The sequence below is a fragment of the Desmodus rotundus genome, chromosome 5, assembly GCF_022682495.2.
Source record: "Desmodus rotundus isolate HL8 chromosome 5, HLdesRot8A.1, whole genome shotgun sequence".
Taxonomy (NCBI): domain Eukaryota; kingdom Metazoa; phylum Chordata; class Mammalia; order Chiroptera; family Phyllostomidae; genus Desmodus; species Desmodus rotundus.
The window spans coordinates 124317887-124343120 of NC_071391.1; the positions used below are offsets into that span (position 1 = coordinate 124317887).

The following is a 25234-nucleotide window of genomic DNA, read 5'->3' on the forward strand; positions in this document are numbered from 1 at the left end:
TGCATTTGAACCCAGGGGTGGGGGAGGGACAGTAAGGTTGGGTAGAAAAGAAAAGATTCTTTCATTAAAAATGTGCTTATTTTCCTGTCATACACAAACAGTAACAAGATTCTAACCATTCACTTCACAGAAATTACTATGTATTTGTTTAAACACCATTACTTGGGTTTTTGTTACTTAAAGTCAAAAACATTAACTGATTCATTCAGCCTGAATAACTGGCATTCTAGAAATAAAAAAGAGAAAATAAATGGTGGGAAATAAATAAGAAGGAGGAAAGGAGATGACTTCCCAATGTAGGAAAAAAAAGACTCATGTTTGACAGTGTGGAGAAACTTTAGAATATGATTTTATAAATCAAGAGGAAAAAATAAAACATATTTCTTCGAAAGGAACTAGAATCGGACCAGCTTCAAATTTCTCATCAACACACATTAAGATGTGGTGTGGTATCTTAGAAGTTTTAAGAGAAAATGATTTTGAATCTAGAATCACATACCTAGCCAAACTAGCATTTCAATAGGAAAGCAAATTAAAGTCGTTTTCAGACATGTAAGGAATATAGTACAATCCACACAACATACCCTTTCTGAAAAGAATTTCATAAGGGTATCTACTCTAGCAAAAAGGAGTTCAAGAAAAATGATAATGTGTGCTACAAGAAACAATGATAAGCACAGAAACCATAAAAATGTATTAAGTTAAATAATTTTTCATGAATAATGTAAAAAAAGATATATTAAGAAAAAAGCCTGAAACTGAAATCCCAGGTCATCTCATTATGGGAGGCAGAGGAAAGGCAGAAGGTTGGGGAGGGACTGAAGGGTCTCGACTTCTTCTGGAAGAGGACAGAGACACTAGAAGTCAGTCCAAATTAACTTTAAATATAACCACCGGAAGAATAAAAGATACACAACGTGAAATCACCAAGGGGGAATAAAAATATGGTGGAAGAACAAGGAGAGAAGCAAGGAGAAAACTGGTAAATCCCATGAACAGCATGAAAGGAAAAGAATGAGAAAGGAGAAAGAGAAAATATGTAGGATGGAGGATTAAGTCCAAACATATCAATGAACACTATAAATTTGAATGTATTAATAAATGATTGAACAACACCATGAAATCCATTTGTTTATAAGAGTCAGAAATTAATTAAATGCCAAAGAAAGTTTGAAAATAAAAATATACCTAGCATGTTCTCAAAGGGCAAACAGAGCAACATTGATAGTAAACAAAACAGATTTCAAAGCGAAAAACATTCAATTAGATAGCAATAGTCCGTTCTGACTAACAGCGCGATCTGTCAAGAAGATACAGCAGTGATTAATCTTTGGGCACTTCATCATCGGTTCCAAAATGGGCAGCTTTAAAACAGATGTTCTCCAACTGAACACTGATTAAATCGTAGATTCATACACTGAATATTATGCAGACATTATAAAAAATCGTATAAATTCATATGTTATATTCAGAAAGAGATGCAAGATATATGACTGAAACAAATAAGGCAAGTTCCAAGTAGCTGTATAAAATGATCCCTTCTCCATGCATTTTAAAATAAACACATATATAAAAGCTGGTATAAGTAAAAATTTATTTTTAGAAAGTAATATATGAAATCTGTCTGCAAAGAGTCCAACCATTGTTAATATAATGAGAACAGTTTGAGTGACATCAGTGTAACCTGGCAGACAAGGAGTGGACTGGAATGCACATGTATGAACAATGACGACTTCACTGTACTAGTCACCGGGGGTGGTAGATGCCCTTGAGTGACCATGTGTACTGTGTGGCCATTGCATTCAAAATGAATAAATAAGTAGAACACAAATCTGCATGAAATTTTGTGTTAAGCTTGAACATTCCTCCACAGAAACTTTTCGGATGATTTAGAAGGCCATGACTATGGGCAACTGGTGATTGGCAGCTTCATCACGACAGTGCGTCCACTCGTGCATCACGTCTCACACAGAGTTTTTTTGGGAAAACATCAAATCACCCAGGTGACTCAGCCCCCTTACAGTCCAGATTTTGCACCAGGAGACTTCTGGCTTTTCAGAAAACTAAAATCACTTTTGAAAGGGAAGAGATTTCAGACTGTCGATGAGATTCAGGAAAATACAACAGGGCAGCTGATGGCAATTGGGAAAACTGTGCGAGGTCCCAAGGTGCCTACTTTGAAGGGTACTGAGGTATCATTGTCCTATGTACAATGTTTCTTGTATCTTGTATCTTCTTCAATAAGTGTCTCTATTTTTCATATTGCATGGTTGTATACCTTTTGCACAGACCTCATATAAGAAACTAATTTAAAGTGAGAGGTTGAGGTGCCCTTTACTTTCATTTTCTTCTTTTATTTACTGTTTGAATTTTATAACCAACATATAATTTCATATGTTCAAAGAACATATAAACTAAGAAACATGTGATTATTTTATCATTTTTTTCTGGCTTCTGGGTTTTGTGGTATACTTAGAAAGAACTTCCATGACTCCAGTGTGCTGCATAATTTACTCATGTGTTCTGGTACTTTTACAGTTTCACTTTTTCCATTCAAGTCTGTGATCCAACTGGAATTTAGGTGGGTTCAAGGTATGAGGTGGAACTATAGCTTCCCCCATACATATCAAATTCCTGCCAGTTGTCATAAAACCATTAATTTGATAATTAATAATTTTACCCACTGTTTGAAACATCACCTTTATTCTATTCTATCTCTACCTAAAAAATCGAAATTTTTGTTCAATTAGTATAGCTTTATAATGTATTATCCGGTGGGGCTGGTTTTCCCTTAGTCTCTTCCAAAATAAAGATTATTTGTCCATATTATCTTTACTATAATTTTGCCAAAAGAAAAAATACACATAAATGAACCAGGTAGTACCAAAGTAGCATATACATAAAAGCTATTCTTTCATAAATGATGCTAAGAAGTTTATCCAATTTCTTTGCTTTTGTGCTAACAGAATTAGAAAGCAAAAATTCTTAATCAAGAGAACTGATAATGCTTTGGTCAGTTTTCAGTGAGGAGGGAATGGGGAAGCCCAACCACGTGTAGGGGAACAGCCGTCAGTGTAAAGTGGCGATTGTGAAGTCCTCTTTGTCACACGCCTCGTACGGCTCCTTCCGACTGAGGGTGCTCCAGTCACAGCGGCCTGGGGCTCATTTTCTGAACACACTAATGTTGGGCCCACCTTAAGACCTTGCGTACATCCTGTTCACTGTTCTGTGTGTGGCTGGCTCTTAATTTCATTCAAAATGTGGCTCAAGTATTTTTCAATGAATTACATATAAAGCAGTGGTACCGCTCTCTAAGACAGTGTCACTGTTTTCATTTCTATACCACTTACTATAGCTGAAACTATTTATTTCACTAGTTTATGTATTTATTCTCTGTCTCACACATTACAATTTAACTCCATACAAACAGGGAACTTGTTGATTTGTTCACTGCTGTGTTCCCAGTGCCTAGCAAGTATTAGATAATCAACACAAGCTGAGTGACGAAATGAACGGACACTTGGGATTTAGGCCAATGAGTTGGATGGGTAACGGCAAGAAAGGAGGATGATAAAAGAACCAAAAGCATCCACTTGAATAATCACCTGCAAAATTTTCGAATGTAATCCTGGTTAATTCTGATGAAGCCAGCACACTGTTGGAAAGATTTTGGACCCAGTCCTTTCACTTTCTTCAGCTGTTCTCGGTTGATGAAGGGTCCATTTTTCTCTCGCCATTCAATAATATTCTTTGCTCGGTTGGCATTGAGTCCTGCAATATGCCTAAAAAAATAAACAAAATGAGAAATATGGCAGATATAGTAGTTCCAAGAGTACTGAAAGGAAAGCTCTCATCTGAAAAGACAATGATATAAAACATTTGTATCATAAAAAATTGCAATTACATATTGCCACATGTCTCAAACCATAAAGATGCCGGAACCCCAGTTACCACTCACTGGTGTAAGGACTGTTCCCCAGAGTGATTCTACACTGCTCCCAGTCTTTGTATTTCTGAGTCAAGTAGCAATTCTGCCATTTCCTGTTTAGCTTACAAGGTGAGTTAAGAGCAGAAGTTACAATAGCTACACTTGCATTTACTACCCTATTTTTTTTTATCAGCCTGTTCTCATTAGTGTAAAAGACTTGAACTATAGAAAAATACTTATCCATGAATGTCATGGTTAGTATAAAAATATAAAAACTATATAATTAGGTAGTTTGCTTGTTGTTAACTAAACGGTTACTATTCAAGAGAATCTTAGTCTAGTATAGAATTCCATATGTGGAATTATGAGTGCTTGCAGCTATGGTAGGAAAGCAATACCTTAAAATGTAAGGGATATTTTCTGCTATACCCATGTCAAAGGGAAAAGGCTCAGATCATTCCCAGAGGTCCAGAATTTTATGCTGCATCAGCAGATTTGTGCAATAAATGTAAACTCTGAACAAAAAAGCAGCTCTTCCATAACCCCAGGAAGAAAAAGCCAAAGTACGTAAGGTGAAATTGCAGAATGGTGAAGATTTTGCTATGTGACTTGCGGAATCAAGGTGAAAATGTGGTAACCATGCCTTGAACCCTTAGAAGTTATCCTTTGGTTACTGCCAACTTTGAGAGATGTGTGCAAGAGACTGAACTTGTGAAAAACATCTACTCTCACGTGGTGGGAAAGAGCCCTTTCCCATGCTAACCTTATTTAAAGCCTACTAGTGACAGCAATGCACCCAATGGTAACCATATGCTCTTCGCTTTAGATTTGCAGTATTAAAAATGATAATGTGAATTGTTACAGTTCTTTTCTTAAAGGTCTTCCCTTCTGATCCATTACCTAAAGCAAGGTATGAACCCATAGATTTTTCTACACTTAACAACTTCACACACGTGCCCCCTTGTTCCACTGCAACTAGACAGCCGGTTCAACTCAAGATTCTGTGTTCCTCAACCACAGATTTCTTGTCTCACCTTAACAAAACTTCTGAACAAATGTTAATGTCCACTCCCACAAAGCTGACACATTCTTCTACAACACTGTCCAGTGTTGCCTTGAGTAAAGTCGGGGATACATCGTGCTTAAAAAGACAAAAATCAAATTATCAATCAAAAATAAAGAACAAAATTCTGGGACTACTCCATTATTTCACGTACATAGCTGGCTGAGACACAGCATAGTAAACTACATCATTTCTTTTAAATACACTGTTAGAAGATATAATTAATCAGAACTTAAGGAATCTGTGTTTTCTTACTCTACTCCCACAGTTCACTCTAATATAACATAACCAGCGTTTTTCCCTTTTCCAAAATTTGGCTTAGAGCAGTGGTTCTCAAACTTTAGCTTGCCATCAAAACCACCCGCAGGGCTTGTTAAAAACACAGTTGCTGGGCCTCCACATCCAGGGTTTCTGATTCAGTAGGTCAGGGGCATGGCCTGGGAATCTGCATTCTAACAGACTCCCCCGGGCTGTTGTTGCCGCTGGTTCCCAGAGCATACTTTGAGAAATACTGGTCTCTGCCATTTACTCTCTGCCTTGTAGTGTTGTCTTCACTTGCATGGGTATTCCCTTAGTTCTTCTTAAGAGAAGAAAGCTTACATTATAACAGGAAGCAGTACCTTAATACTCAATGACTTTCACAGTAAATCAAACTCACGTTTCATCAAATTGAAGATACCATTGCTTATATGAAGCATCATTATTGCTTTCCCATTACTTTGAATTTTCAAATATTAAAAGAGCTCTTTTAAAGTTTTAAAATCATGTATCGTGCAAAGATAAAAAAAAGAAAATATAAACAATCTAAACTGGTTTAGGTTTTCTTCACATTCAGCACTCAGTTCTTCTGAACCAGTTCTTTTCTCAGAGTCATAGATGTCCCAGTTTTCAATAGGAAATTGTCTTTTACATTAGCAAAAGGAATGTAGCCTTTCTTAGAGGAGAAAGAAAAGGTCTGTCCTGACAGTACACAGCCATGTATTATGAAAAATAGAGGCGCTTATTTTAGAAGATACAGGATACAAGAAACATTGTACATAGGACAATGATGTGTCAGTCCCCTTCAAAGTAGGCACCTTGGGACCTCACACAGTTCTCCTAATTGCCATCAGTTGCTCCAATGTACTTTCCTAAATCTCATCAACAGTCTGCAATCTCTTCCCTTTCAAAGGTGATTTTAGTTTTGGGAAAAGCCAGAACTCAAAGGGAGCCAAATCTGGGCTGTAGGGGGGCTGAGTTGTCTGGGTGATTTGATGTTTCTCCAAAAAACTCTGCATGAGACGTGATGCATGAGCAGGCACGTTTGTTGTGATGAAGCTGCCAACACCAGTGGCCCATAGCTGCAGTCTTCTGAATCACCTGGAGAGTTTCTGGGGAGAAATGTTCAAGCTTAACGCAAATTTGAAGCAGATTCATTGCTCTACTGACTCATTCATTTTGAATGTAATGGCCACACAGTACACATGCTCACTCAATGGCATCTACCACCCCCACTGACTACTACAATGAAGTCATCATTGTTCATGTAGGTTTATTCCAGTCCACTATCCTTGGCTGCCTGGTTACATCAATATCACTCAAACCATTCTCATTAAATTAACAATGGCTGGACTTCTTTTGGACACACCTTGTATTGTACAGTCTCTGGGATTTTCTTTCAAGATTTAGATGTTCATTCTGTAAGCTTTGATAGTAGTCCCATCTTAATCTTAACAGAAAGTACCAAGAGAAGAGATTTGGGACAGCAACAGAAATCCTATTCCTACCTTAAAGTTTCTTAAATGTTTTATTGTGAAATGGTTTGTCAACTAAAAAAGTGAAGTTCAAGGCATGTCTCCAGGATTAATAATCAAGTTCATACAGCAAATACACCATGACTGGCCATAGGGCCAACTGCAATGGTAGGAAACCAATGAATGTAAGATGCATCCTGATTTCCGAGACATTAAAATGCAAGAAAATGCGCATCTTGGAAATGATGGAATACAGTATCTGAGAGTAAATATTTTGTTGGCTAATTGGAGCCAGATTACCACAATGAATTGTTCACAATGTACTTGATGTCGTTCATAATTCTAAAATTAAAGATCCTCTCGTTGTTTTCCCAGTATGAAACTGGAGGTCAGCATCATTCTCTTTTCCATATGTCTGAAGGAAAAAAGGATAGGGTTGATAACCTTAAACTCTTAGGAAGACAATATTGTAAGTAGGCCCGTAGGTACTGTGATGGACCACACTATTATCACTTAGTAGCAGCACACATTTTGTTTTGAAGATTGAAGGGTACAGTGGTACTTTTTATTTCAGAGAAAACCTACTTGGTAACTATCCAGGCCACAGCTAAAATATTTAAATGTAATTTAAAAAATCTAATAAGCAAACATGATCATGAAAGGGATCATAAAGACAAACCCAAGACCTCACTGAGAATCTGATCTCTCTGGAGCTACAGCTTTTAAGAAGCAAGATAGTCTAGCCCTGAACGGTATTATCGCTCCGCTGTTTGGGTATCGCTCTGAAAAGCGGTATGTCACCAGTTTGATTCCTGGTCAGGGCGCATGTCTGGGTTGTGGATTCAGTCTCAGTTGGGGCCCGTATGATAGGCAACTGATTGATGTTTCTCACATAGATATTTCTCTCCCTCTCTTTCTCCCTCCTTTCCCCTTTCCCTAAATACAAATAAAGTCTTTTTTAAAAAAAGGAACAGGATAGTCTTTTCGTTAACTAAATAGATGAGAAGCAGCAAAATGAAAAAAGGACTTAAGAAAAAAGTGAGGGTAAGGGACAGATAACAATGTAGAGGCAACGACGATGACAGCAATAAGAAAAACTATCTGAGGAAAGAGATCGAACCCTAAACAAACAGGAAAAACTAAGAGTAATGGTTGGAAGCTATTACAGTAAAGACAAACAAGGACACATACTTCAAAGCACACGAGATGCCTGGGTAGCTAAATGAGCAGCCGTCCATGTAGCAGACATTCTTGGTTGTCTATCCTACCTCTAGCCTCTAACCCCTTTTTTTCCTTCCAAACAGAAGCCTGATTGTCTTTCATGCATCTATACTACCTCTGTGAGGCCATACGCTTGGGGAAAGCTGGCCCCAGTTCCAGCAGATGATAATGACTGGTTAAAACCAGTGGTTTTCAAATTGAGGGTTGTGACCAATTAGTGGGTCATAAAGTTAATTTGGTGGCTTGCCACCAACATAAAAAGAATCAAGAAAGAAATAGAATAGACCACATACAGCACGTTGCATATGTCCTTAACAGGCAATGAACAGCGCAATGAATAAGGCAGCCAGGTGAGACCAGGACGTGTGTTTCGCTCGCTGCTATCTCACTTGATTTTCTGAGAAATGATGGTCATTTTGACCACTGATTGACGGAGAGCTTAAAGAGTAACTTTTCAGAGTTATGAGGCCAAGTATCAGAAAAAAGGTATGAGAAGTCTATCATCTTTTGGCAAAATGCTGATTCTTTTAACCAAGTTTAGTTACAAACTTTCAGTGTATTTTTCAGAAAGAACATTGTTGAGCATGACATTTTCCAAATTATTAGCGATTATAATATTTTAACTGAGTTACTACAAGTTGTCCTTAAGGTAAATCAGTTTAAACACTGAAGGAAAAAAAATAACTGAAGCAAGCTCAACTACCAGACTTGGAAATGTTAATAATGACGACATTGAGGGAACGTGTTGAGTCCAATCAGCAGTCTTTAACTTGACTTGAGTCATATTTTAAACAGCAAAAAATATCTATAAGTCTTTAAAATAAACATGACATTAAAAAGGATTTTACAAATACACAAAAACAATAAAAACGAGAGACCCCTGGTGTATTCTTGTCATATTGTTTTACTAGATGTCAGTCTGCGACTTTCAAAATTAAAAATCAAACAAGAACACTTGGAACATCCATACCAGAAGGCCTAAAGTGAAGAAGATGCAGAATGCCAAGTATTGGTAACAAAGTAAAGAGACTGCAATGCTCAAATATCAACATGATAAATGAATTTTAGGTCGGATTTACAAGCCAGTTCGTTGGAGGATTTATTTTGTATGATGTAAATATAACTAATAAAGCTGAACCAGATATATTTACATAATCCAAAGATGCATTACTATTTAATATAAATTCAATTAGATAAACCACAGAAGAATAAAAATGAATAAATTCCTAGAAATACAGCAATTATCAAAACTGACTCAAGAAGAACTAAGACTATCTGAACAGACCTATAACAAGTAAAGAGATTCAATGAGTAATCAAAAATCTCCCGAAAAAGAAAGGTCTAGGATGAGAGATCTTCATTGGTGAGGATCTATGTTTGAGGATCAAACATTTACAGAATTAACACTAAGTCTTCTCAGCTCTTCCAGAAAATAAGAGAAGGAAACAAACACTTCCTAACTCACCCTATGAGGCCAGTATAACCTGATATCAAAGCCAGGCAAAGATACCACCAGGAAAACAAAAAAGAACCCGCACACAAGAACTACAAATTAATATTGCTTATGAATGTAGGAGCAAAAGTCCTCAACAAAAAACTAGTAAACCAAATCCAACAGCATATTAAAAAAAATTAAATATCATGACATATATATTATGTATTTAGTGAATGTGAATTCAAGAAGCAGATACATATTTTTTTTTCTGTTGAAAAACAATCCCTTGGCATTTTTAAACTTTTAATTTTGCAATCTCCTCAAATTTAGAAAAACTTTTAAGAGTAATAAAAGAATTTCCTCACTCAGATAAATACTTCAGTGTGTATTTCCAAATACCAAGGACATTGTCTTACAAACCATTCATTGGGTAATAATTAAAATCAGGAAAGTTATCGCTGATGTTATAATATTACTCAATGCACAACCCATATACAAATTTCATCAGTTGTCCCAATTCTACTTTAGAGCATCTCCTTCTCAGTGCAGAATTCAGTCCATGATCACACGATGCATTCACTGGTCTTGCTACACTCTGTGCCAGGCAGCTTTCACGATGACTCCCAGTGGCCCCAACTCCTGGCGCTCATGCACTTGTGGGACCCTGTTTCCTTGAGTCTACGGTTCGCTGATCGTTCTTGTCTGTGTCAATTATCACTAAGATTATTGCACCACTCAAATGAACAAGTTGTGTGAGAAAGTAGTTTCAATGTTGACTCAATCAAAACTTACAAGAATAGGCTTAATAGTGCACTCTCTGTACGTGCTTGTTGGCACAGGTGTTCTAGACTGCGACAAATTCACGAACAGTTTATATCTACGTTAAATTAAATCTTTCCCAATTTTTGTACTTGAGGATTAAAAAACCTTATATTTAAATATAAATAAAATAGTATTTCGCTTTATCATGGATAGTAAGGATATGTATTTTCAGAAGCTTTTATTTTGAATTATGTTTAATTGTATAAAGAGATATGTATATACCTATACACAAATATTTATGTGATGGGTACAGTCATGGCATGAAATGTATTTTCTACTGTGAATCATAATCACAAGTCAGTCACGGTGGTCCCATTCCATTTATTCAATTACGGCAAATAAAAAGTGTAAGTCTGCTGGGAGTTTCAGAAAGACCTCACTGCTCCTCAACACAAACCTCTGTGAAGAGCTAGCTGGTCTTTTCGATCAGGCTGGAACCAGGGTAAGCACTGTAGCCATGGGACTGGGACTAACCTGAGGACACGGCTGGCTCACTGAGGACGGCAGGCGGCACAGGTGGGAAGACTAGTTCTTCGTGACACTCTTGAGACCCTGTATGAACCAGTTCTACACCCAGCCGTCCTCTGGCCTTCTTGTAATATTCCCTACTGTTTAATGAAGACTCATTTCCTTACTGTTCAAACCTCGTGGAGTTGGGATTGCTAATGTTTTTCTAACTAAAGCAGCCATTTTATCTGGGGGCTCCAAGTCTAGCAGAAAGATAACAATAAAAACAACTAGCAACTCTACTATCAAAAGCCCTTGAGATTTTACTGCCAGGAATTGTTATAAGGCTTTACAATATTATGTAATTTAATCCTCAGAATTGTACAAAATACGTATATGATTTCAAGTAGCATCTTCATATATATCAGAATTTATTCTAAGGAAACAGTAAGACATGTGAAAAGGTGTATGTGTGTGTTCAATCTAACAATTTATCCAGAGGGGAATGATACAAATAAATTATAAACCCGACACAACCTAAACTATTAAAAGTCATTAAAAGTATGAAGTCAGGTAGAACAGACATTTTACCAAAATGCCTTGCAAGATAAAAGGTCCAGGATAGCATTCTGCTTTGAAATCTTTTCAATTCCTGTGGCAGCTACACTCACGTGAGAAATATTTCTGCAAGGATTGCTGTCGTCAACAACCCTGGCTTTGGCCTATATTCTCCCCCAACTTGTTGCTTAGGAAAGTACTGAAGAGTTAACACTATTTTCTAAAAGTAAAAATCATATATGTTTAGGGGAGGAAACACTAAACAAAGTTTAATATTGTCTCCATAATTATGTCTTTGACATTAAAGTGGATGCATCGATTTTGTCATTCTGAAAATATTTCCTAAGCAACTATTATGTACCAGACACCATGCTAGTTGTGCGAGGTGTTGAAAGCACAGGAAAAAGCATATGAACTACATGTCTTCAAGAAGCTCAGTTTACACTCGCTGAAAGCTGAGATGTGGCACATCACCCTGCTGGCAGTCACAGAACGGGAGACAAGAGGACCCCACGACTGGCTGTGCTAATTGCCAAGGACTTGATGCCAGGAAAAATGAATTGTTCTGTTTTTTAAATGTTACTTAACTCTGACTTTTGGGGCAAGTTATGTGAATTGTATAAACAGTCTGTTTTGAATTCAAGGAAATATTGTTTGGGCCACTACATTTTTACCTAAAATTTATGAGATTTTTAAAAAGAAATATAAACAGTCATTTATACTAGTCAGCTTTTTTGAGGTCAGATTCCACATTTTTATTGTTCCTGTACAAAATTCTGAAGAATTGCTGATCCAAACTGCTCTTCTCTTTTTTGTTCTGAAGCACTAAAATTATCTCACAATTATTTTTAAAAAGTCGTTCCAGATGAAATATTGTCTGTGGAGTACAGCAACAGCAACAAAACTTCACATTGCACATTCCATATTAAACTTCAATTTTATTCTCAAGTGGTTTTCTGGTGTAATATTCTTGAGTATTTTCTTTAGCAATTATCACTCACTCGTGTCCCTTCCTGTCTATTACTATTGCCAAAATACAAAATGCAGTTACAAACTAAAGATGCAAAAAAGCTTTACAGGGAAAGCTAATTTCAAATAAGCAAGCTTATTTCCTCATCTTCCATCTACTTTTCTTTGATTGACATATGACAGTTAAAAAGAGTCCTCCAAGAGAGTGTGTACTGAATGACCCATGAAAGACAGGACTGACGGAAGAATGGAAAACATTTGAGAAAACAGAGTATGTGTGCTTAAGCATAGCTCCTCCCTCAGGTCTTCAAATCCGGTATGCAAGAGGTCTTTATATACTCCCTTTTAGGCTAAGGCAATGTTCAGCACCATAAAAGTACTGTATTTAATTTTTAAAAACTTTTGTGTTCTAGCTGTAATGGACATAGGCATTTACATGTAAGGGGACAAACACTCTTGAAAAACAGATTTTAAATGCATTTGTTCATAAGCACATTCTTAAAAAACAAGCATTTTTTATACTAGCAGGACATTTTTATTCTTAAATGCATACACTGTACAATGAGCAACTCAGAGTACCCGTGGGGCTCCGGGACAAAGGCGGTAAAAGGCGTTCGTCTTTCAGCACTGGAGGGATCTTCCAGATCTGCAAAGTCTGGCCAGTGATCGTACGAGGATAAAAACAACACTGGAAGAGATTCTCTTGGTAAATCCTCCTCGTCCAATAAAGCATATGGAAGGTGTGCTGAAGACCTCTTTATGTAACTCAATATTCAGGCACCCAGTTTGCATTAACTTGTGCTATTTAACCTCAATCAATTTGTTCAAGCCAACTAGACAGAAAGACCCCTGGGACAATGACTGCCTTCTCTGTTCTGCATGAGACAAATGGTCACTAATTTTAAAAAGCCAACCTTCCATCCTGACTCTGGGCTGGAGGAGCGCCCAGTCCTTAGACATGGATCTTCTGGAAGTGTCAAAGGAGCACCCACAGTTGTTCAGCGAGGTCTCCCTGCTCTGGATGGATGGCTGGAATCCCTATGTTCCCAGGGCGCTGGAAAACCTTGGAAATCTACACTCAGCTCACGCATCTCCCTAACTTTTCTGTGCTTGGACTGCCTACGTGCACCTTAACGTCTGCCCAAGACTTTACCCCTACTTTTAGCCACGATGGAGTAGTTGGTACCAGAGTACTTTCCCCACCATAAACAACTATAAAACTGGCAAAATATCTAGTATCTAAGTTTAAATGTTAGACAACAGGGAGCGCAGGGCTATGATTCCCAAGAGAGGACCCACATAAGATGAGCCCCACAACTGCCCACAGCTGCAGCACAGGGCGGTAGCACGAGGAGAGTACAGCAGTCTCCCTGAGCTGAGGAAGGAGCTGTGGGCTCAGGACTGCTGGAGTGACTGAATTTGAAGAGTGAGACACTAGAGAGAATGGATCTTTGGAGAGTGGAACTATACAGAAATGTGTACGTGACCTCTTAAGTATTTGGCTAAATACTCAGCTGCATAGACCAAGGGCACTAGAACAAGACTGTAAGACCAGGCAGAAGATAGCTGCCTGGAAGTTGTGGGCTATACAGAGATTCCTGAGACTGTGCAGAGTTGGGAGACAAAGGATGTTCTATCAGTGAGTGAGGGGACCTTCAAACATGCAGACACTCTGTTGATACTCCAGGAAAGGCCAGGCCTTAGAAGTGGGGCTATTCTAGTCCTAGAGTGAGGGCCACTCTACACCCATCCTAACAAAGTTTCTAAAACAATCCTTATCCAGATGGGGTCACTGGTATATTCTATCAAACACTGAAGGAGGATATTATACCAATTCTCTACAATCTCTTCTAGGTGACAGAAACAACTTCATCAGTAATAGCCAAAATTTAGAAGCAACCAAGATGTTCTTCAGTAGGTAAGTGGATAACTGTGGTACATCATGAAAATAGAATACCATTCAGTGCTAAAAAGGAATGTGCTATCAAGCCATGAGAATACATGGAGGAACTTTAAATGCATACTACTCTGTGAAAGGAGTCAATCTAAAAAGGCTGCGTACTATATGGTTCCAACCCGATCTCGTTCTGGGAGAGGGAAAACTTTGTAGACAATAAGATCAGTGTTTGCCAGGAGTTAGAGGGGAAGGAGGGAGAAATCAGCACAGCACAGAGATTTTAAAACTGCTATGTCGTATCTCCAATGGCAGATACATGCCATTATACATTTGTCAAAACCAGTAAAAATGTACAACACCAAGACTGAACCGGATATAATCCATGGACTTTGGGTGATCATGATGTGTCAGTGTAGGTTCACTATTGTAACACTCTGATGAGGGATGTTGACAGGGGGTGAGACTGTGCATGTGTGGGGTAAAGGGGGATACGGAGTGCTCCATCTTTCCACTCAATATTACTGTGAACCTAAAAACTGTTCTAAAAATAAAGGCTTGTAAAAGTTTAGAGTTTATTTAAAAAACTATCCTTACAAGATTCAATCTGATCTAATAATAAACTAACTGATTTACAGAAGAAAATTCAACACTCTAAAAGAAGACAATAAAATTTGTACTCTCAGTAACCTAACACACACAATGTCCACCATACATAAAAAATAACTAGATATACAAAAAGCATGCAAATCTGACCCATAACAGAGTGGTAGTTGAGAACATCCAGTCCAGAGAGATCAGTCTAGGAGAACCCAATGTTGAAAACAGCACATAAGAACTTTAAAGCAGCTCCAAGACTAAAAGGAAAAATACAGCCGAAAGTGAATAGATGGGAAATAGCAGTAGAGAAATGGAAGTTGTTTTTTTTTTAATGGAAATTCCAGACCTGAGAACTTAGTATCTACTAACTGAAAATTTTACTGGACAGCTTTAATAGCATATTGGAGGTAAGCAGAAGAAAGGGCAGATGAACATGAATAAAGTTCAATAGAAATTATCCTAGCTAAATAAGAGATAAAACAGAGAGGGAAAAAGCAGAGTCTTAGTGACCAGTGGGACAATACTGAAATACCTAAATACATGTAATTGAAGAAGAGAGAACAGGGTAGACAAATATTTGAAGAAATAATGGCCGAAACTTCCCAAATATTTTTAAAAACATAATATGTAGATATAAAAAGCTCAGTGAACTCCAAGAATGACAAATACAAAGAAAGCTACACCTAGAAATATTATATTCGAACTACCGAAAATCAAAGATAAAGAGAAAATTGTGAAAGCAACACAGAGAAAGAACACATTACATATGGAGGAAGAACAATATGAAAAATGGCTAATTTCTTATCAGAAACAATATAGGCCAGGAGACAATGAAATGACATCTTTACAGTACTGCATTATAAAACAAAAATAAAACTAAAAAATACATGTCAACCCAAAATTCTATCTTTCAAAAATAAAGAAAAATAAAGGCATGTTCAGATAAATGAGAACTCATTGCTAGCAGACCTGCACTACAAAAAAAATGTAGTTAAAGGGAATTCTTCCGGCCAAAGAAAATTGACACCAGATGGTAAATTTCTGTGTGTGTGTTAATTTAACTTATAAGACATATGACCATTTAAAGCAAAAATTATAGCACTGAACCTTGGGATTTATATACACGGAAATAATCACACAAAGAATGGAAGGTGGTATAATATTAATTCTAAGTCGATTGAAAAGGTTAGAATATAAATTGGAACTTCTAGAGCAGCGATTGTTAACCAGTGTGCCACGAGAATTTTTAAACCATGAAATACCTGACTATTTAGTCAGGAGCACTGACCTCTTTTCCCTTAGATTGTCAAATAAAAAAATGACAACAGCTAACACAATAGTCATCCGGTATAAATAAATCAAAATTAGACCTATTTTTTGTCAGGTCAGCAAAAATATTTACTAATTAGTTTATGTGTGTCATCAGGTGAACAAAAATGGTTGAAGATCGCTGCTCTAGAGTAACCTCGAAAAATAAAGTACAGGCAAAAGTCAATGGAACAATTAAAGTGGGAAAACTAAAATTTAATTGACTTTCTATCAGGCATAAAAGGAAGAACAAAGGATAGAAAGGCAGATGGGATATACAGGAAACAACTAGTAAAATAGTAGACCTTAACTCAACCATATGGATACACTAAATGTTAATGAAGTAAATGCTTCAATTAAAAGGCAAAGATTGTCGATCAAGATATAACTATATGCTGTCTACAACAGACATATAGTAAATATAAAGGAAACAAATAGGTTGGAAGTAAAGGATAGAAAACATATACTATGCAAATATTAGGACTATAAAGACTAGAGTGGCTATATTAATCAGACAAGAAAGACTCCGACGCAGAGTATTATCAAATAAAACATGCAGAGCCTAATTACAGAGCTTCAGAACACTTGTGCAACTCAACTGCTCAGTGCTTACCAAGGGAAAATTCTGTGGTATGCCCTCCCAAACACGGTGTAAGAATATTTCAGCGGTTTCAGTCATTAAAAGTCAAACTAGGAACAGCTCGAGTGTCCATCAGCAGGAGAATGGATTGAAAAACGTTGTATATTTGCGTAATGTCAGACTGTCCTACAACAAGAAAGAACTACTGATGCCTGCAAAACCATGGATGAGTTCGACAGACGTCAGCGAAGACCTTGGGGACAATGAAATACACACTGTGTGGTGTCATTTATGTAAATTTCCAGAACAGACTGACGTGCGGTGAAAAAATCGGAGCAAGTGCTCCCTGTGTGTAAGAAGGGGCAGGCGTGGACTTCCTAGGATGGTAGAATTGTTCTACATCTTAACAGACGAGGGTTATGCATTTGTCAAAACTCACTGCACTGTACCACTGCCCTTTTCTGTATGTTGATTATACCTAAAAAAACCCCCTGTAAATAAACAAAAATCCAATCTTAGTTTATGGACTGATAAGGCAGAGAAGCGTTTTTGGAGGGAACAGTGGTGTCCCGAACTGCAGATCTCTCTGCCTTCACAGCTCTAGAGCAGGTGGCTGGGGTACAAAGTAGAGACTGCTCCTGGTGTTTGTTCTTAGGGATATGATAGCAGATGTCCTCCCCAGACGTCTCACCTCCTGAACCTAAAAAGTAATTCTTCTCTCCCCAGTCTAGACAGTAATTTTCAAAACCATATCATTCTCAGCGTAGCTTCAGCAGACTGCAGGGGAACTTAGTTAATGCAAAAGAGCGTGCGGTTAGATGGCATCGGCGTGCTAGTTAGCTGCTTGTTTGCATCTCACTCCATAATTATGCACACAAGATACCGATCCTGACTTTAAAAGTTTCCCATGATGGTTAAAACTTAACAGAATGTATAACTTCTTTATGAATCATGAACTACAAAAATGAGCCTTTTCATATGCTATCATAAGAGACCAGTGTTTAAATTTTAATCTCGTCTGGCTCTCCTTCTGTAGGTGCTCGTATGTCCCCTAGTGGATACAGGTTGATAGCGTGGAGGGAAGATAGGGGCAGTACCGGCTAAGTGAAGGTCCATAAATCCGAAATGCCTGCCTTGCTCACATACTTTTCCAAACTAATGCCCAAATTTCCATAAACTAAAAAAAAACATTAACACATCTGCACTGGACCGCACCAATTTGCCCCATGTGTGGTCAAGTATAGGGCCTGGGCTAAAATATAATTCCTGACTTATGACACATACATGAACAAATGCATACTAATTAGCTAGATATTCTGACCCAACATCATACAAAGAACTCAACATTTCCATTATAAGTCTCTATTTTTAGAGATTTATAGCTTAGTCATTAAAGTGGGCTTTAGAAAAATTTAGGGTGCAGAGATTTAGCCACAAGAGAGAAATTTCCCTTCTAGTAAGAAAACCGTGTGTAGGAGATCTGATCTGAAAGTATTCTGTGCACATATGCGTGCATATGAGACAGAGCGATCTTCACGCACAGAAATTTTGAGCCTCCTGTTCAAACTGTCTGGGGAAGGGGCAGGGGTTAGAGATAAAAGGAGGTATTAATGCAAAGAAATAAAAAAAGGAATTTTCCTCCCCAAATTATGGAAACGAAGTTCCTTGTTCATATTTCCAGTAGTTAAGCTCTAATGATCCACCCTCTCTCCTGGAATTCACATACATATATTCATATATGGCTATAAATGCAGCCACATATAAATTGGCTTCCAGCCCATTAATATGACAGACAGCAAATTTTCCCCAGTTAGTCCTGCGGTGGATATTGGCAGCACAGGACCCACAGAGTGTGTTTCCACAGAGTTGAGGCTTCACTATGGAAAGGCAAGGTTACCTTTGTTCACATACACCGTCTCCACGTGAGTACAGCAACAGAGAGCTCAGGAGTTGCTCCACAGGACAGGAAGGAATCACTCCACACTTAGCCTCCTGCATTGGGGAGGGTGCAGGCGGGGCTCTGAAACTCTGTCCCCCAAAGTGCTCTCACCCCCACTTCCTACTTTTATTTTTACCTACAGGACTTGCTGTTAGCTGCTGCATAATGCTTCGTTGTAGGTATAAGTCAAAAGTCAGGTTAGCAAGTGGGTATGGGACTTTGGAGCCCGGGGAAGGCTCCGTAGTGGAGCACCCTGCGTATCGAGTGTGCACTGTGCAGCGTGCACATGGGAGGAACAAAAGAAACATCTAAAACCTTGGCGGGGAGGCCGAGTGTAGGGAAAGGAACCAACAGCATCAAGGAACAGAAGCAGAAATGTGCATCGTATAAGCAGCTACATAAATGAAAAACTGAATATAATTTTTGGCAGTTGCTATATGCAGTTAATTCGGAAATTCATCTAAAAAGGGGGAGATGATAACTACCTACTTGTTTTCTAAGTATTGACTTCACAATCCTTTTTATGTACATCTAGCAATTTTCAGTGGATGAGGTGCTTAATCTTTAATGACAAGTACTTTGTAATTAAATATCTGTGGCACGGCCGAATTTTCAAGAGAGAATTCATAATTTGGGGCAGTTGCTTTTACTACAAAGGGGCACAATATAAAGTGTTACAGAGAATACTGAGCTGTCAAAGTTCTTTAAAAAAAATTCCTGTCTAAGAAAATCCATTTTACGGTAATAACAACAGAAAATAATGACACGGGGTGCTAACAGGTGTCTGGGATTTTATAATGCAAACTTAACTCATCTTCACACCTCTGTGGTTGCTGTCGTTATGTTACTATCTCCATTTTACAGAAGAGAAACTGAGGCTCCGAGAGGTTAAGCTGCCCAAGGTCGTGCTGCGGGGGTGGAACTGGATACACAGGGTCAACCTCTTGAGGCCCAGCTTTCAAACACTGTGCAAAGCCCCCTCCCCAACCCCGTTTAGCATAGGTACCGCAGTATCACTCCATCTCGCAATGCAAATTCCAGCCCTCTCGCTTGGGTTGCAAAGAAAAACGATTTACTTTACCTATTTTCTTCTGTAAAGTTTTGTAACAATCAGGAACACATTTGTTTGTTTACATGATAATATTTTCTATTCATTTATAGGACTTACCATGACTAAAAATGTTCTGACAAAACAGACATGATTTTTAAATTCTGTATAGCAGTGTTCGTAACACAAATCCTACACAAGTGGTAAGCGTCTATGCAGTAACAAAAAAAACAGACTTCTGAAAAAAACTACATGGCAACTTGCTTTGACAGGGCACTAGATTTTCTATGATGAAACTACTATTTCCTTTCTCCTTTCCCTCCCCTCTAATTTTTCTATCCTTCTGTCACTAAGAAGGATCAATTACAGCATTTTATATGATACTCTGAAAATAATTATATTTTGCCACCTACCCAGCTCAGCTACGAATGACAGACGCATTTCTTTCTCAAAGGAAACAGGACTGCCCGGAACGTTTCCACTCCTGGTGGCTCGTTCCCAGGGGAAGAACAGGAAGTGTGGAGGGGAGGACCTCCGTGCACACGTGTCCGAGTCAGGGGACAGGGACTATGTCCCTTCCGCTGGCCGCTCGCCCTCGGTCTCCTTCTGGGTAACGGTATTAGTTCTGCTGAGGTTCTAGTTTTGATTTTAACCAACTGCATTTTTTAAAAAATGTAAAAAGCAAAGATTTTATGATTACTACCTCTCTTTTGTTGGCAAACAATACAGGAGGAAAAAAAATAATGTCCAAAAGTCTTCTATTGAAACTTCAAAATTTTAGAACAGAAAGGCCTTCGGGAGATCCTCTATAGTATATAACCCTTCAATTCATAGGTGAGAAAATCTAAACACAGAGAAACGAAACAGAGTGATTAAAGTTAGGATAGTCTGTATGTGTCACGTGTCTTCTACCGCAAACAAGAACTACAACTTAAATTTCCTCAGTTTGGCTTTTCTATAGCCACATTTCAAAAGAAAACAAGTTTTCCTTTACCTAGCAAACACCTGAGGACACAAAAGAAGGCAAGGTTGAAAATTACTCGCTGAAACACACTGCGATGAAGTACAGTGGTTCGCAGTGTCAGTGCGCGGCAAAGTTTTCAGTGGTGAACAGCGAAATGAGAGAAGGAACAATGTGCAAGTGTACCCACCACATGAGTGCAAGCAATTTAAACAACTGTCCTTCACTATAACAATAAACATGGCATTCCTATTTTGGTGCTAAAATAGTCCTCTCCCTTCTCTTCATGTGAGAGGAAAAATAATCGGAAATACGTCAGTTCTCCATAATGCAACTACATTAGTTATCCACTGCAGCGTAACAACTTACTCCCAAAGCCAACAGCTTAACATACACAAACATTTATTATCTCCTATGGCGGCTTCAGTGCGCGGCTCAGGCCCCCACAGGCGGATCTCATGAGGCTGCATCCACGACGTCTTCAACTGGGGCTGAAACCCCCCCGAACACCTCCGTGGGCTGCAGGACCTGTTTCCAAGCCCGCTCACTTTTTGTGGGCAGAAGGCCTGAGTTCCTCACGTGCTGTTGGCCAGAGCCTCCGTTTCCCTCCTGAGTCTCCCTAGGGCTGCTCACGGCATGAAAGTTGGCTTCCCCCAGGGTGAGTGATCTAGGAGAGCAAAGGCATCCTAGACAGAACCGCAATATCTTTTATAAGTTAATCTTGGAAGTGATGTGCCATTGCTTCTGCCATATTCCCCTGGTCACTGAGACCAGTAAAGTGTGGGAAGGGACTACACAGCTGTGTCACCACTGAGAGGCAGGAGTTACTGAGCACCATCTGGGAGACTGGATACCAGGACCACAAATTTTTTTAAAAATTATTTTACTAGTTCATGACATCAAAAATCTAGAAACTTCTATAGTAAACAGGACATAAAAGATCATTGTTCTAGTTATAACTAAAACACTAACTAGAGGTAGGGAGGTCACTTAATTTTCTAGGATTCAGTTTCTTTAGAAGGGTTGACTAGAGGAAAACATCAGCAGGAAAATCTCAGACATTCCACGTGGTAACATCTTCACTGATACGTCCCCTAAAGCAAGGGACATAAAGGAAAGAATAAACAAATGGGACCTCACTAAATTAAAGAGCTTCTGCATGGCTAAAGAAAACAGCATTAACATGAAAAGAGAACCAACTATATGGGAAAACATATTTGCCAATGATACCTCAAACAAGGGCCTGATCTCCAAAATATATAAAGAACTCACACGACTCCACTCCAGGAAGACAAACAACCCAATTAAAAAATGGGCAAAAGATTGAACAGATACTTCTCCAAGGAGGACATACAGAGGGCCCAGAGACATATGAAAAGATGCTCAGCATCACTAGCCATCAGAGAGATGCAAATTAAAACCACAATGAGGTACCATCTCACACTGGTCAGAGTGGCCAACATAAACAAATCAACAAACAAGTGTTGGAGAGGATGTGGAGAAAAGGGAACCCTAGTACATTGTTGGTGGGAATGCAGACTGGTGAGGCCACTGTGGAAAATAGTATGGAATTTCCTCAGAAAACAAAAAATGGAACTGCCTCTTGACCCAGCAATTCCACTGCTGTGATTATATCCTAAGAACCCTGAAACACCCATCCAAAAGAACCTATGCACCCCAATGTTCATAGCAGCACAATTCACCATAGCCAAGTGCTGGAAGCAACCTAAGTGCCCATCAGTAAATGTGGATCAAAAAACTATGGTACATTTATACAATGGAATTCTACGCAGCAGAGAAAAGGGGCTCCTACCCTTTGTGACAGCATGGATGGAACTGGAGAGCATTATGCTAAATGAAATAAGCAAGGCAGTGAAGGACAAATACCATATGATCTCACCTTTAACTGGAACATAATCAACAAAAGAAAAAAGCAAGCAAAATATAACCAGAGACACTGAAATTAAGAACAATTTGACAGCAACCAGAGGGGAGGGGGGAGGGGATAATGGAGAAGGGCTTTCAGGAACTACTGTAAAGGACACATGGACAAAACCAAGGGGGAGGATGGAAGCAAGGGAGGGAGGGGGGTTTGGCTGGGGTGGGGAGGTGTGGTGGAAGGAAAATGCAGACAACTGTAACTGAACAACAATAATTTTTTTAAAAAAAGAAAGAAAATGAAGGGTTGGGTTTGACAATCTATTAAATACCTCTCACTGCCAATGTACTACAATTCCGCCCTAGGAATGATACTGATGGTGGTGATGTCAACAAAGTTGATAACCTGCTCAAGGTCACTAGGCTAATAAATGGTGGAGCCAAAATTTGAACTTCAGGCAGAAGGACTGCCGAGCTCATGCTATCTTAACCTTAGGAGATAAATAAAAATGAAAGGTACTAAGGAAGACCAAGCAAATCAAAAAAACATCTTGCTACTTTACTCCCATCAACTGTAAAAGAGAACTCTCTCATCCTATCCCTAATAAGCACTTCAAAAATACTCATTAACTGTTTTATTATTATGGAAGTAGGAAAATATAATGGCCTACTTCATGAAACCTTTCCCCCATCAACTTGTAATACATTATCGCTTTGTGTAACGTAAAATTTCTACTGTAAAATCACCATGCTTATTGCAATGTTAAGGTATCACTTCCAGACGACTTTGGTACAGAACATCTGTAGTCAAGGAAACTTCTGTGCATGCTTGAGATGAAGATGAGGTAGAGATAATTTTTGGCCATTTTTCTCTCCTTTATTTTTTCTTTCTTTTTCTTCCTAAGAACTACTTTTAATTTCCCAGGGAAATTTTATAATAGCTTAGCTTTTAATAAATCCTATACTTTTTAATGTTTTTAGGGAGAAATAGCAAATACTATGCAAATAAATTGACAAAAGACCCTACTATAATGGTTTAAAGTTCTTTATCTTCTTTTAGTTTAAAAAAATGGAAGAATAATATGCATATGCTAACTGGTATCGTATCCAGGATAATTTCAGTTATGTTTTTTCTAGATTTTCTCTAAATGTACTTCACAGTCCCCCAAATACTAATGCTGTTTTGCACCAGAATCAGAAGCCACTAGAAAAATTCCTTTGGTATCAGTAAGAAACAAGAGAAATCCTGTGACTGCTCAGTGCTTAGTAAAGTTCTTTAGCAACCTTTTAGCACAAAAGTCAGAACAGAAGTCAGTTGGAAAGAATGATGCTCCACAGATAACATTATACTCAATAGTAAAAAGCTAGAAGCTTTCCCTCTAAAACCAGTAACAAGACAAGGATGCCCTCTCTCACCAGTTTAATTCAACATAGCATTGGAAGACCTAGCCACAGCAATCAGACAAGAAAAAGAAATAAAGGGCATTCAATTGGAAAGAATAAAATAAAACTGTCACTATTTGCAGAAGACATGATACTACATATAGAAAACCCTAAAGACTCTACCGAAAAGATATTAGACCTAATAAATGAATTTAGGAAAGTTGCAGGATACAAAATTAATATACAGAAATTGGTTATGCTTCTATATAATAACAATCAAGTAACAGAGAAATTAAGAAAATAATCCCATTTACAATTGAATCAAAAAGAATACCTGGAATAAATTCAACTAAGGTGAAAGATCTGTACTCTGAAAACTGTAAGATGCTGATGAAAGAAACTGAAGACAACACATAAAATGAAGGATATACCATGCTCATGAATTAGAAGAATAAATATCATTAAAATGTCCATAACAGCCAAAGAAAATTATAGATTTCAACACAATCCTTATCAAAATACCAATGCCATTTTTCACAGGACTAGATCAAATAACCCTAAAATTTATATGAAACCACAAAAGACTCTGACAAGCCAAAGCAACCTTGAGAAAAAAGAAGAAAGTTGAAGGTATTATGCTCCGGGATTTCCAGCCATACTACAAAGCTGTAGTAATCAAAACAATATGGTACTGGCACAAAAACAGATCCAGAAATAAACCCACAGTTACATGGTCAATTAATCTAAAACAAAGGAGGCAAGAATATTCAATGGGGAAAAGACAGTTTCTTCAATACTTGGTGATAGGAAACCTGGACAGATACATGCAAAACAATAAAATAAAACCAGACCACCTTCTAATACTATATACAAAAATATATGCAAAATGAATTGAAGCCAAATGCAAATCCTGAACTCATAAAGGTCCTAGAAGAAAACACAGGTAGTAAACTCTTTGACATCAGTCTTAGTGATACTTTTTTTGATGTCTCCTTGAACAATGGCAACCAAAGTAAAAATAAATGGAATGAAATCAAACTAGAAAGTTTTTGCATAATGAATGAAACCATCAATAAAATGAAAAAGCAACCCACCGAATGGGAGAATATATTTGCAAATGATATTATCTGTTAAGATGTTAACATACAACTCAATGTAAAAAAAATCTGATTAAGAAATGAGCAGAGAACATGAGTAAACATTTCTACAAAGAGGACATATAGATGGCTAACAAACACATGAGAAGACTCTCAGCATCACTAATCATCAGGGGAATGCAGATCAAAACCACAACGAGAGGTCACCTAACACTGGTCAGAATGGCCATCATCAAAAAGACAATACAAAACAAGTGTTGGTGGGACTGCAAATAGGTGCAGCCACTATGGAAAAAAGTACAGAGGTTCCTCAAAAAACTAAAGACAGAACTAGCATATGACCCAGCAACTCCATTTCTGAGTATTTATC

At 38.0% G+C, this 25234-nt stretch overlaps 1 protein-coding gene across 2 annotated transcripts in view; it reads right to left on the bottom strand.

Moving 5' to 3' along the window:
- SRBD1 (S1 RNA binding domain 1) overlaps window positions 1–25234 on the bottom strand; it is a 180847-nt gene that overhangs the window by 21776 nt on the left and 133837 nt on the right. For both annotated transcript variants that reach the window (XM_045189474.2, XM_024552858.3), the window contains exons 17-18: window positions 4963–5069; window positions 3606–3782 (exon numbers count right to left, since the gene is read on the bottom strand). In XM_045189474.2, the coding sequence (XP_045045409.2) occupies window positions 3606–3782; window positions 4963–5069 (284 nt within the window). The remainder of the gene's footprint in view (window positions 1–3605; window positions 3783–4962; window positions 5070–25234) is intronic.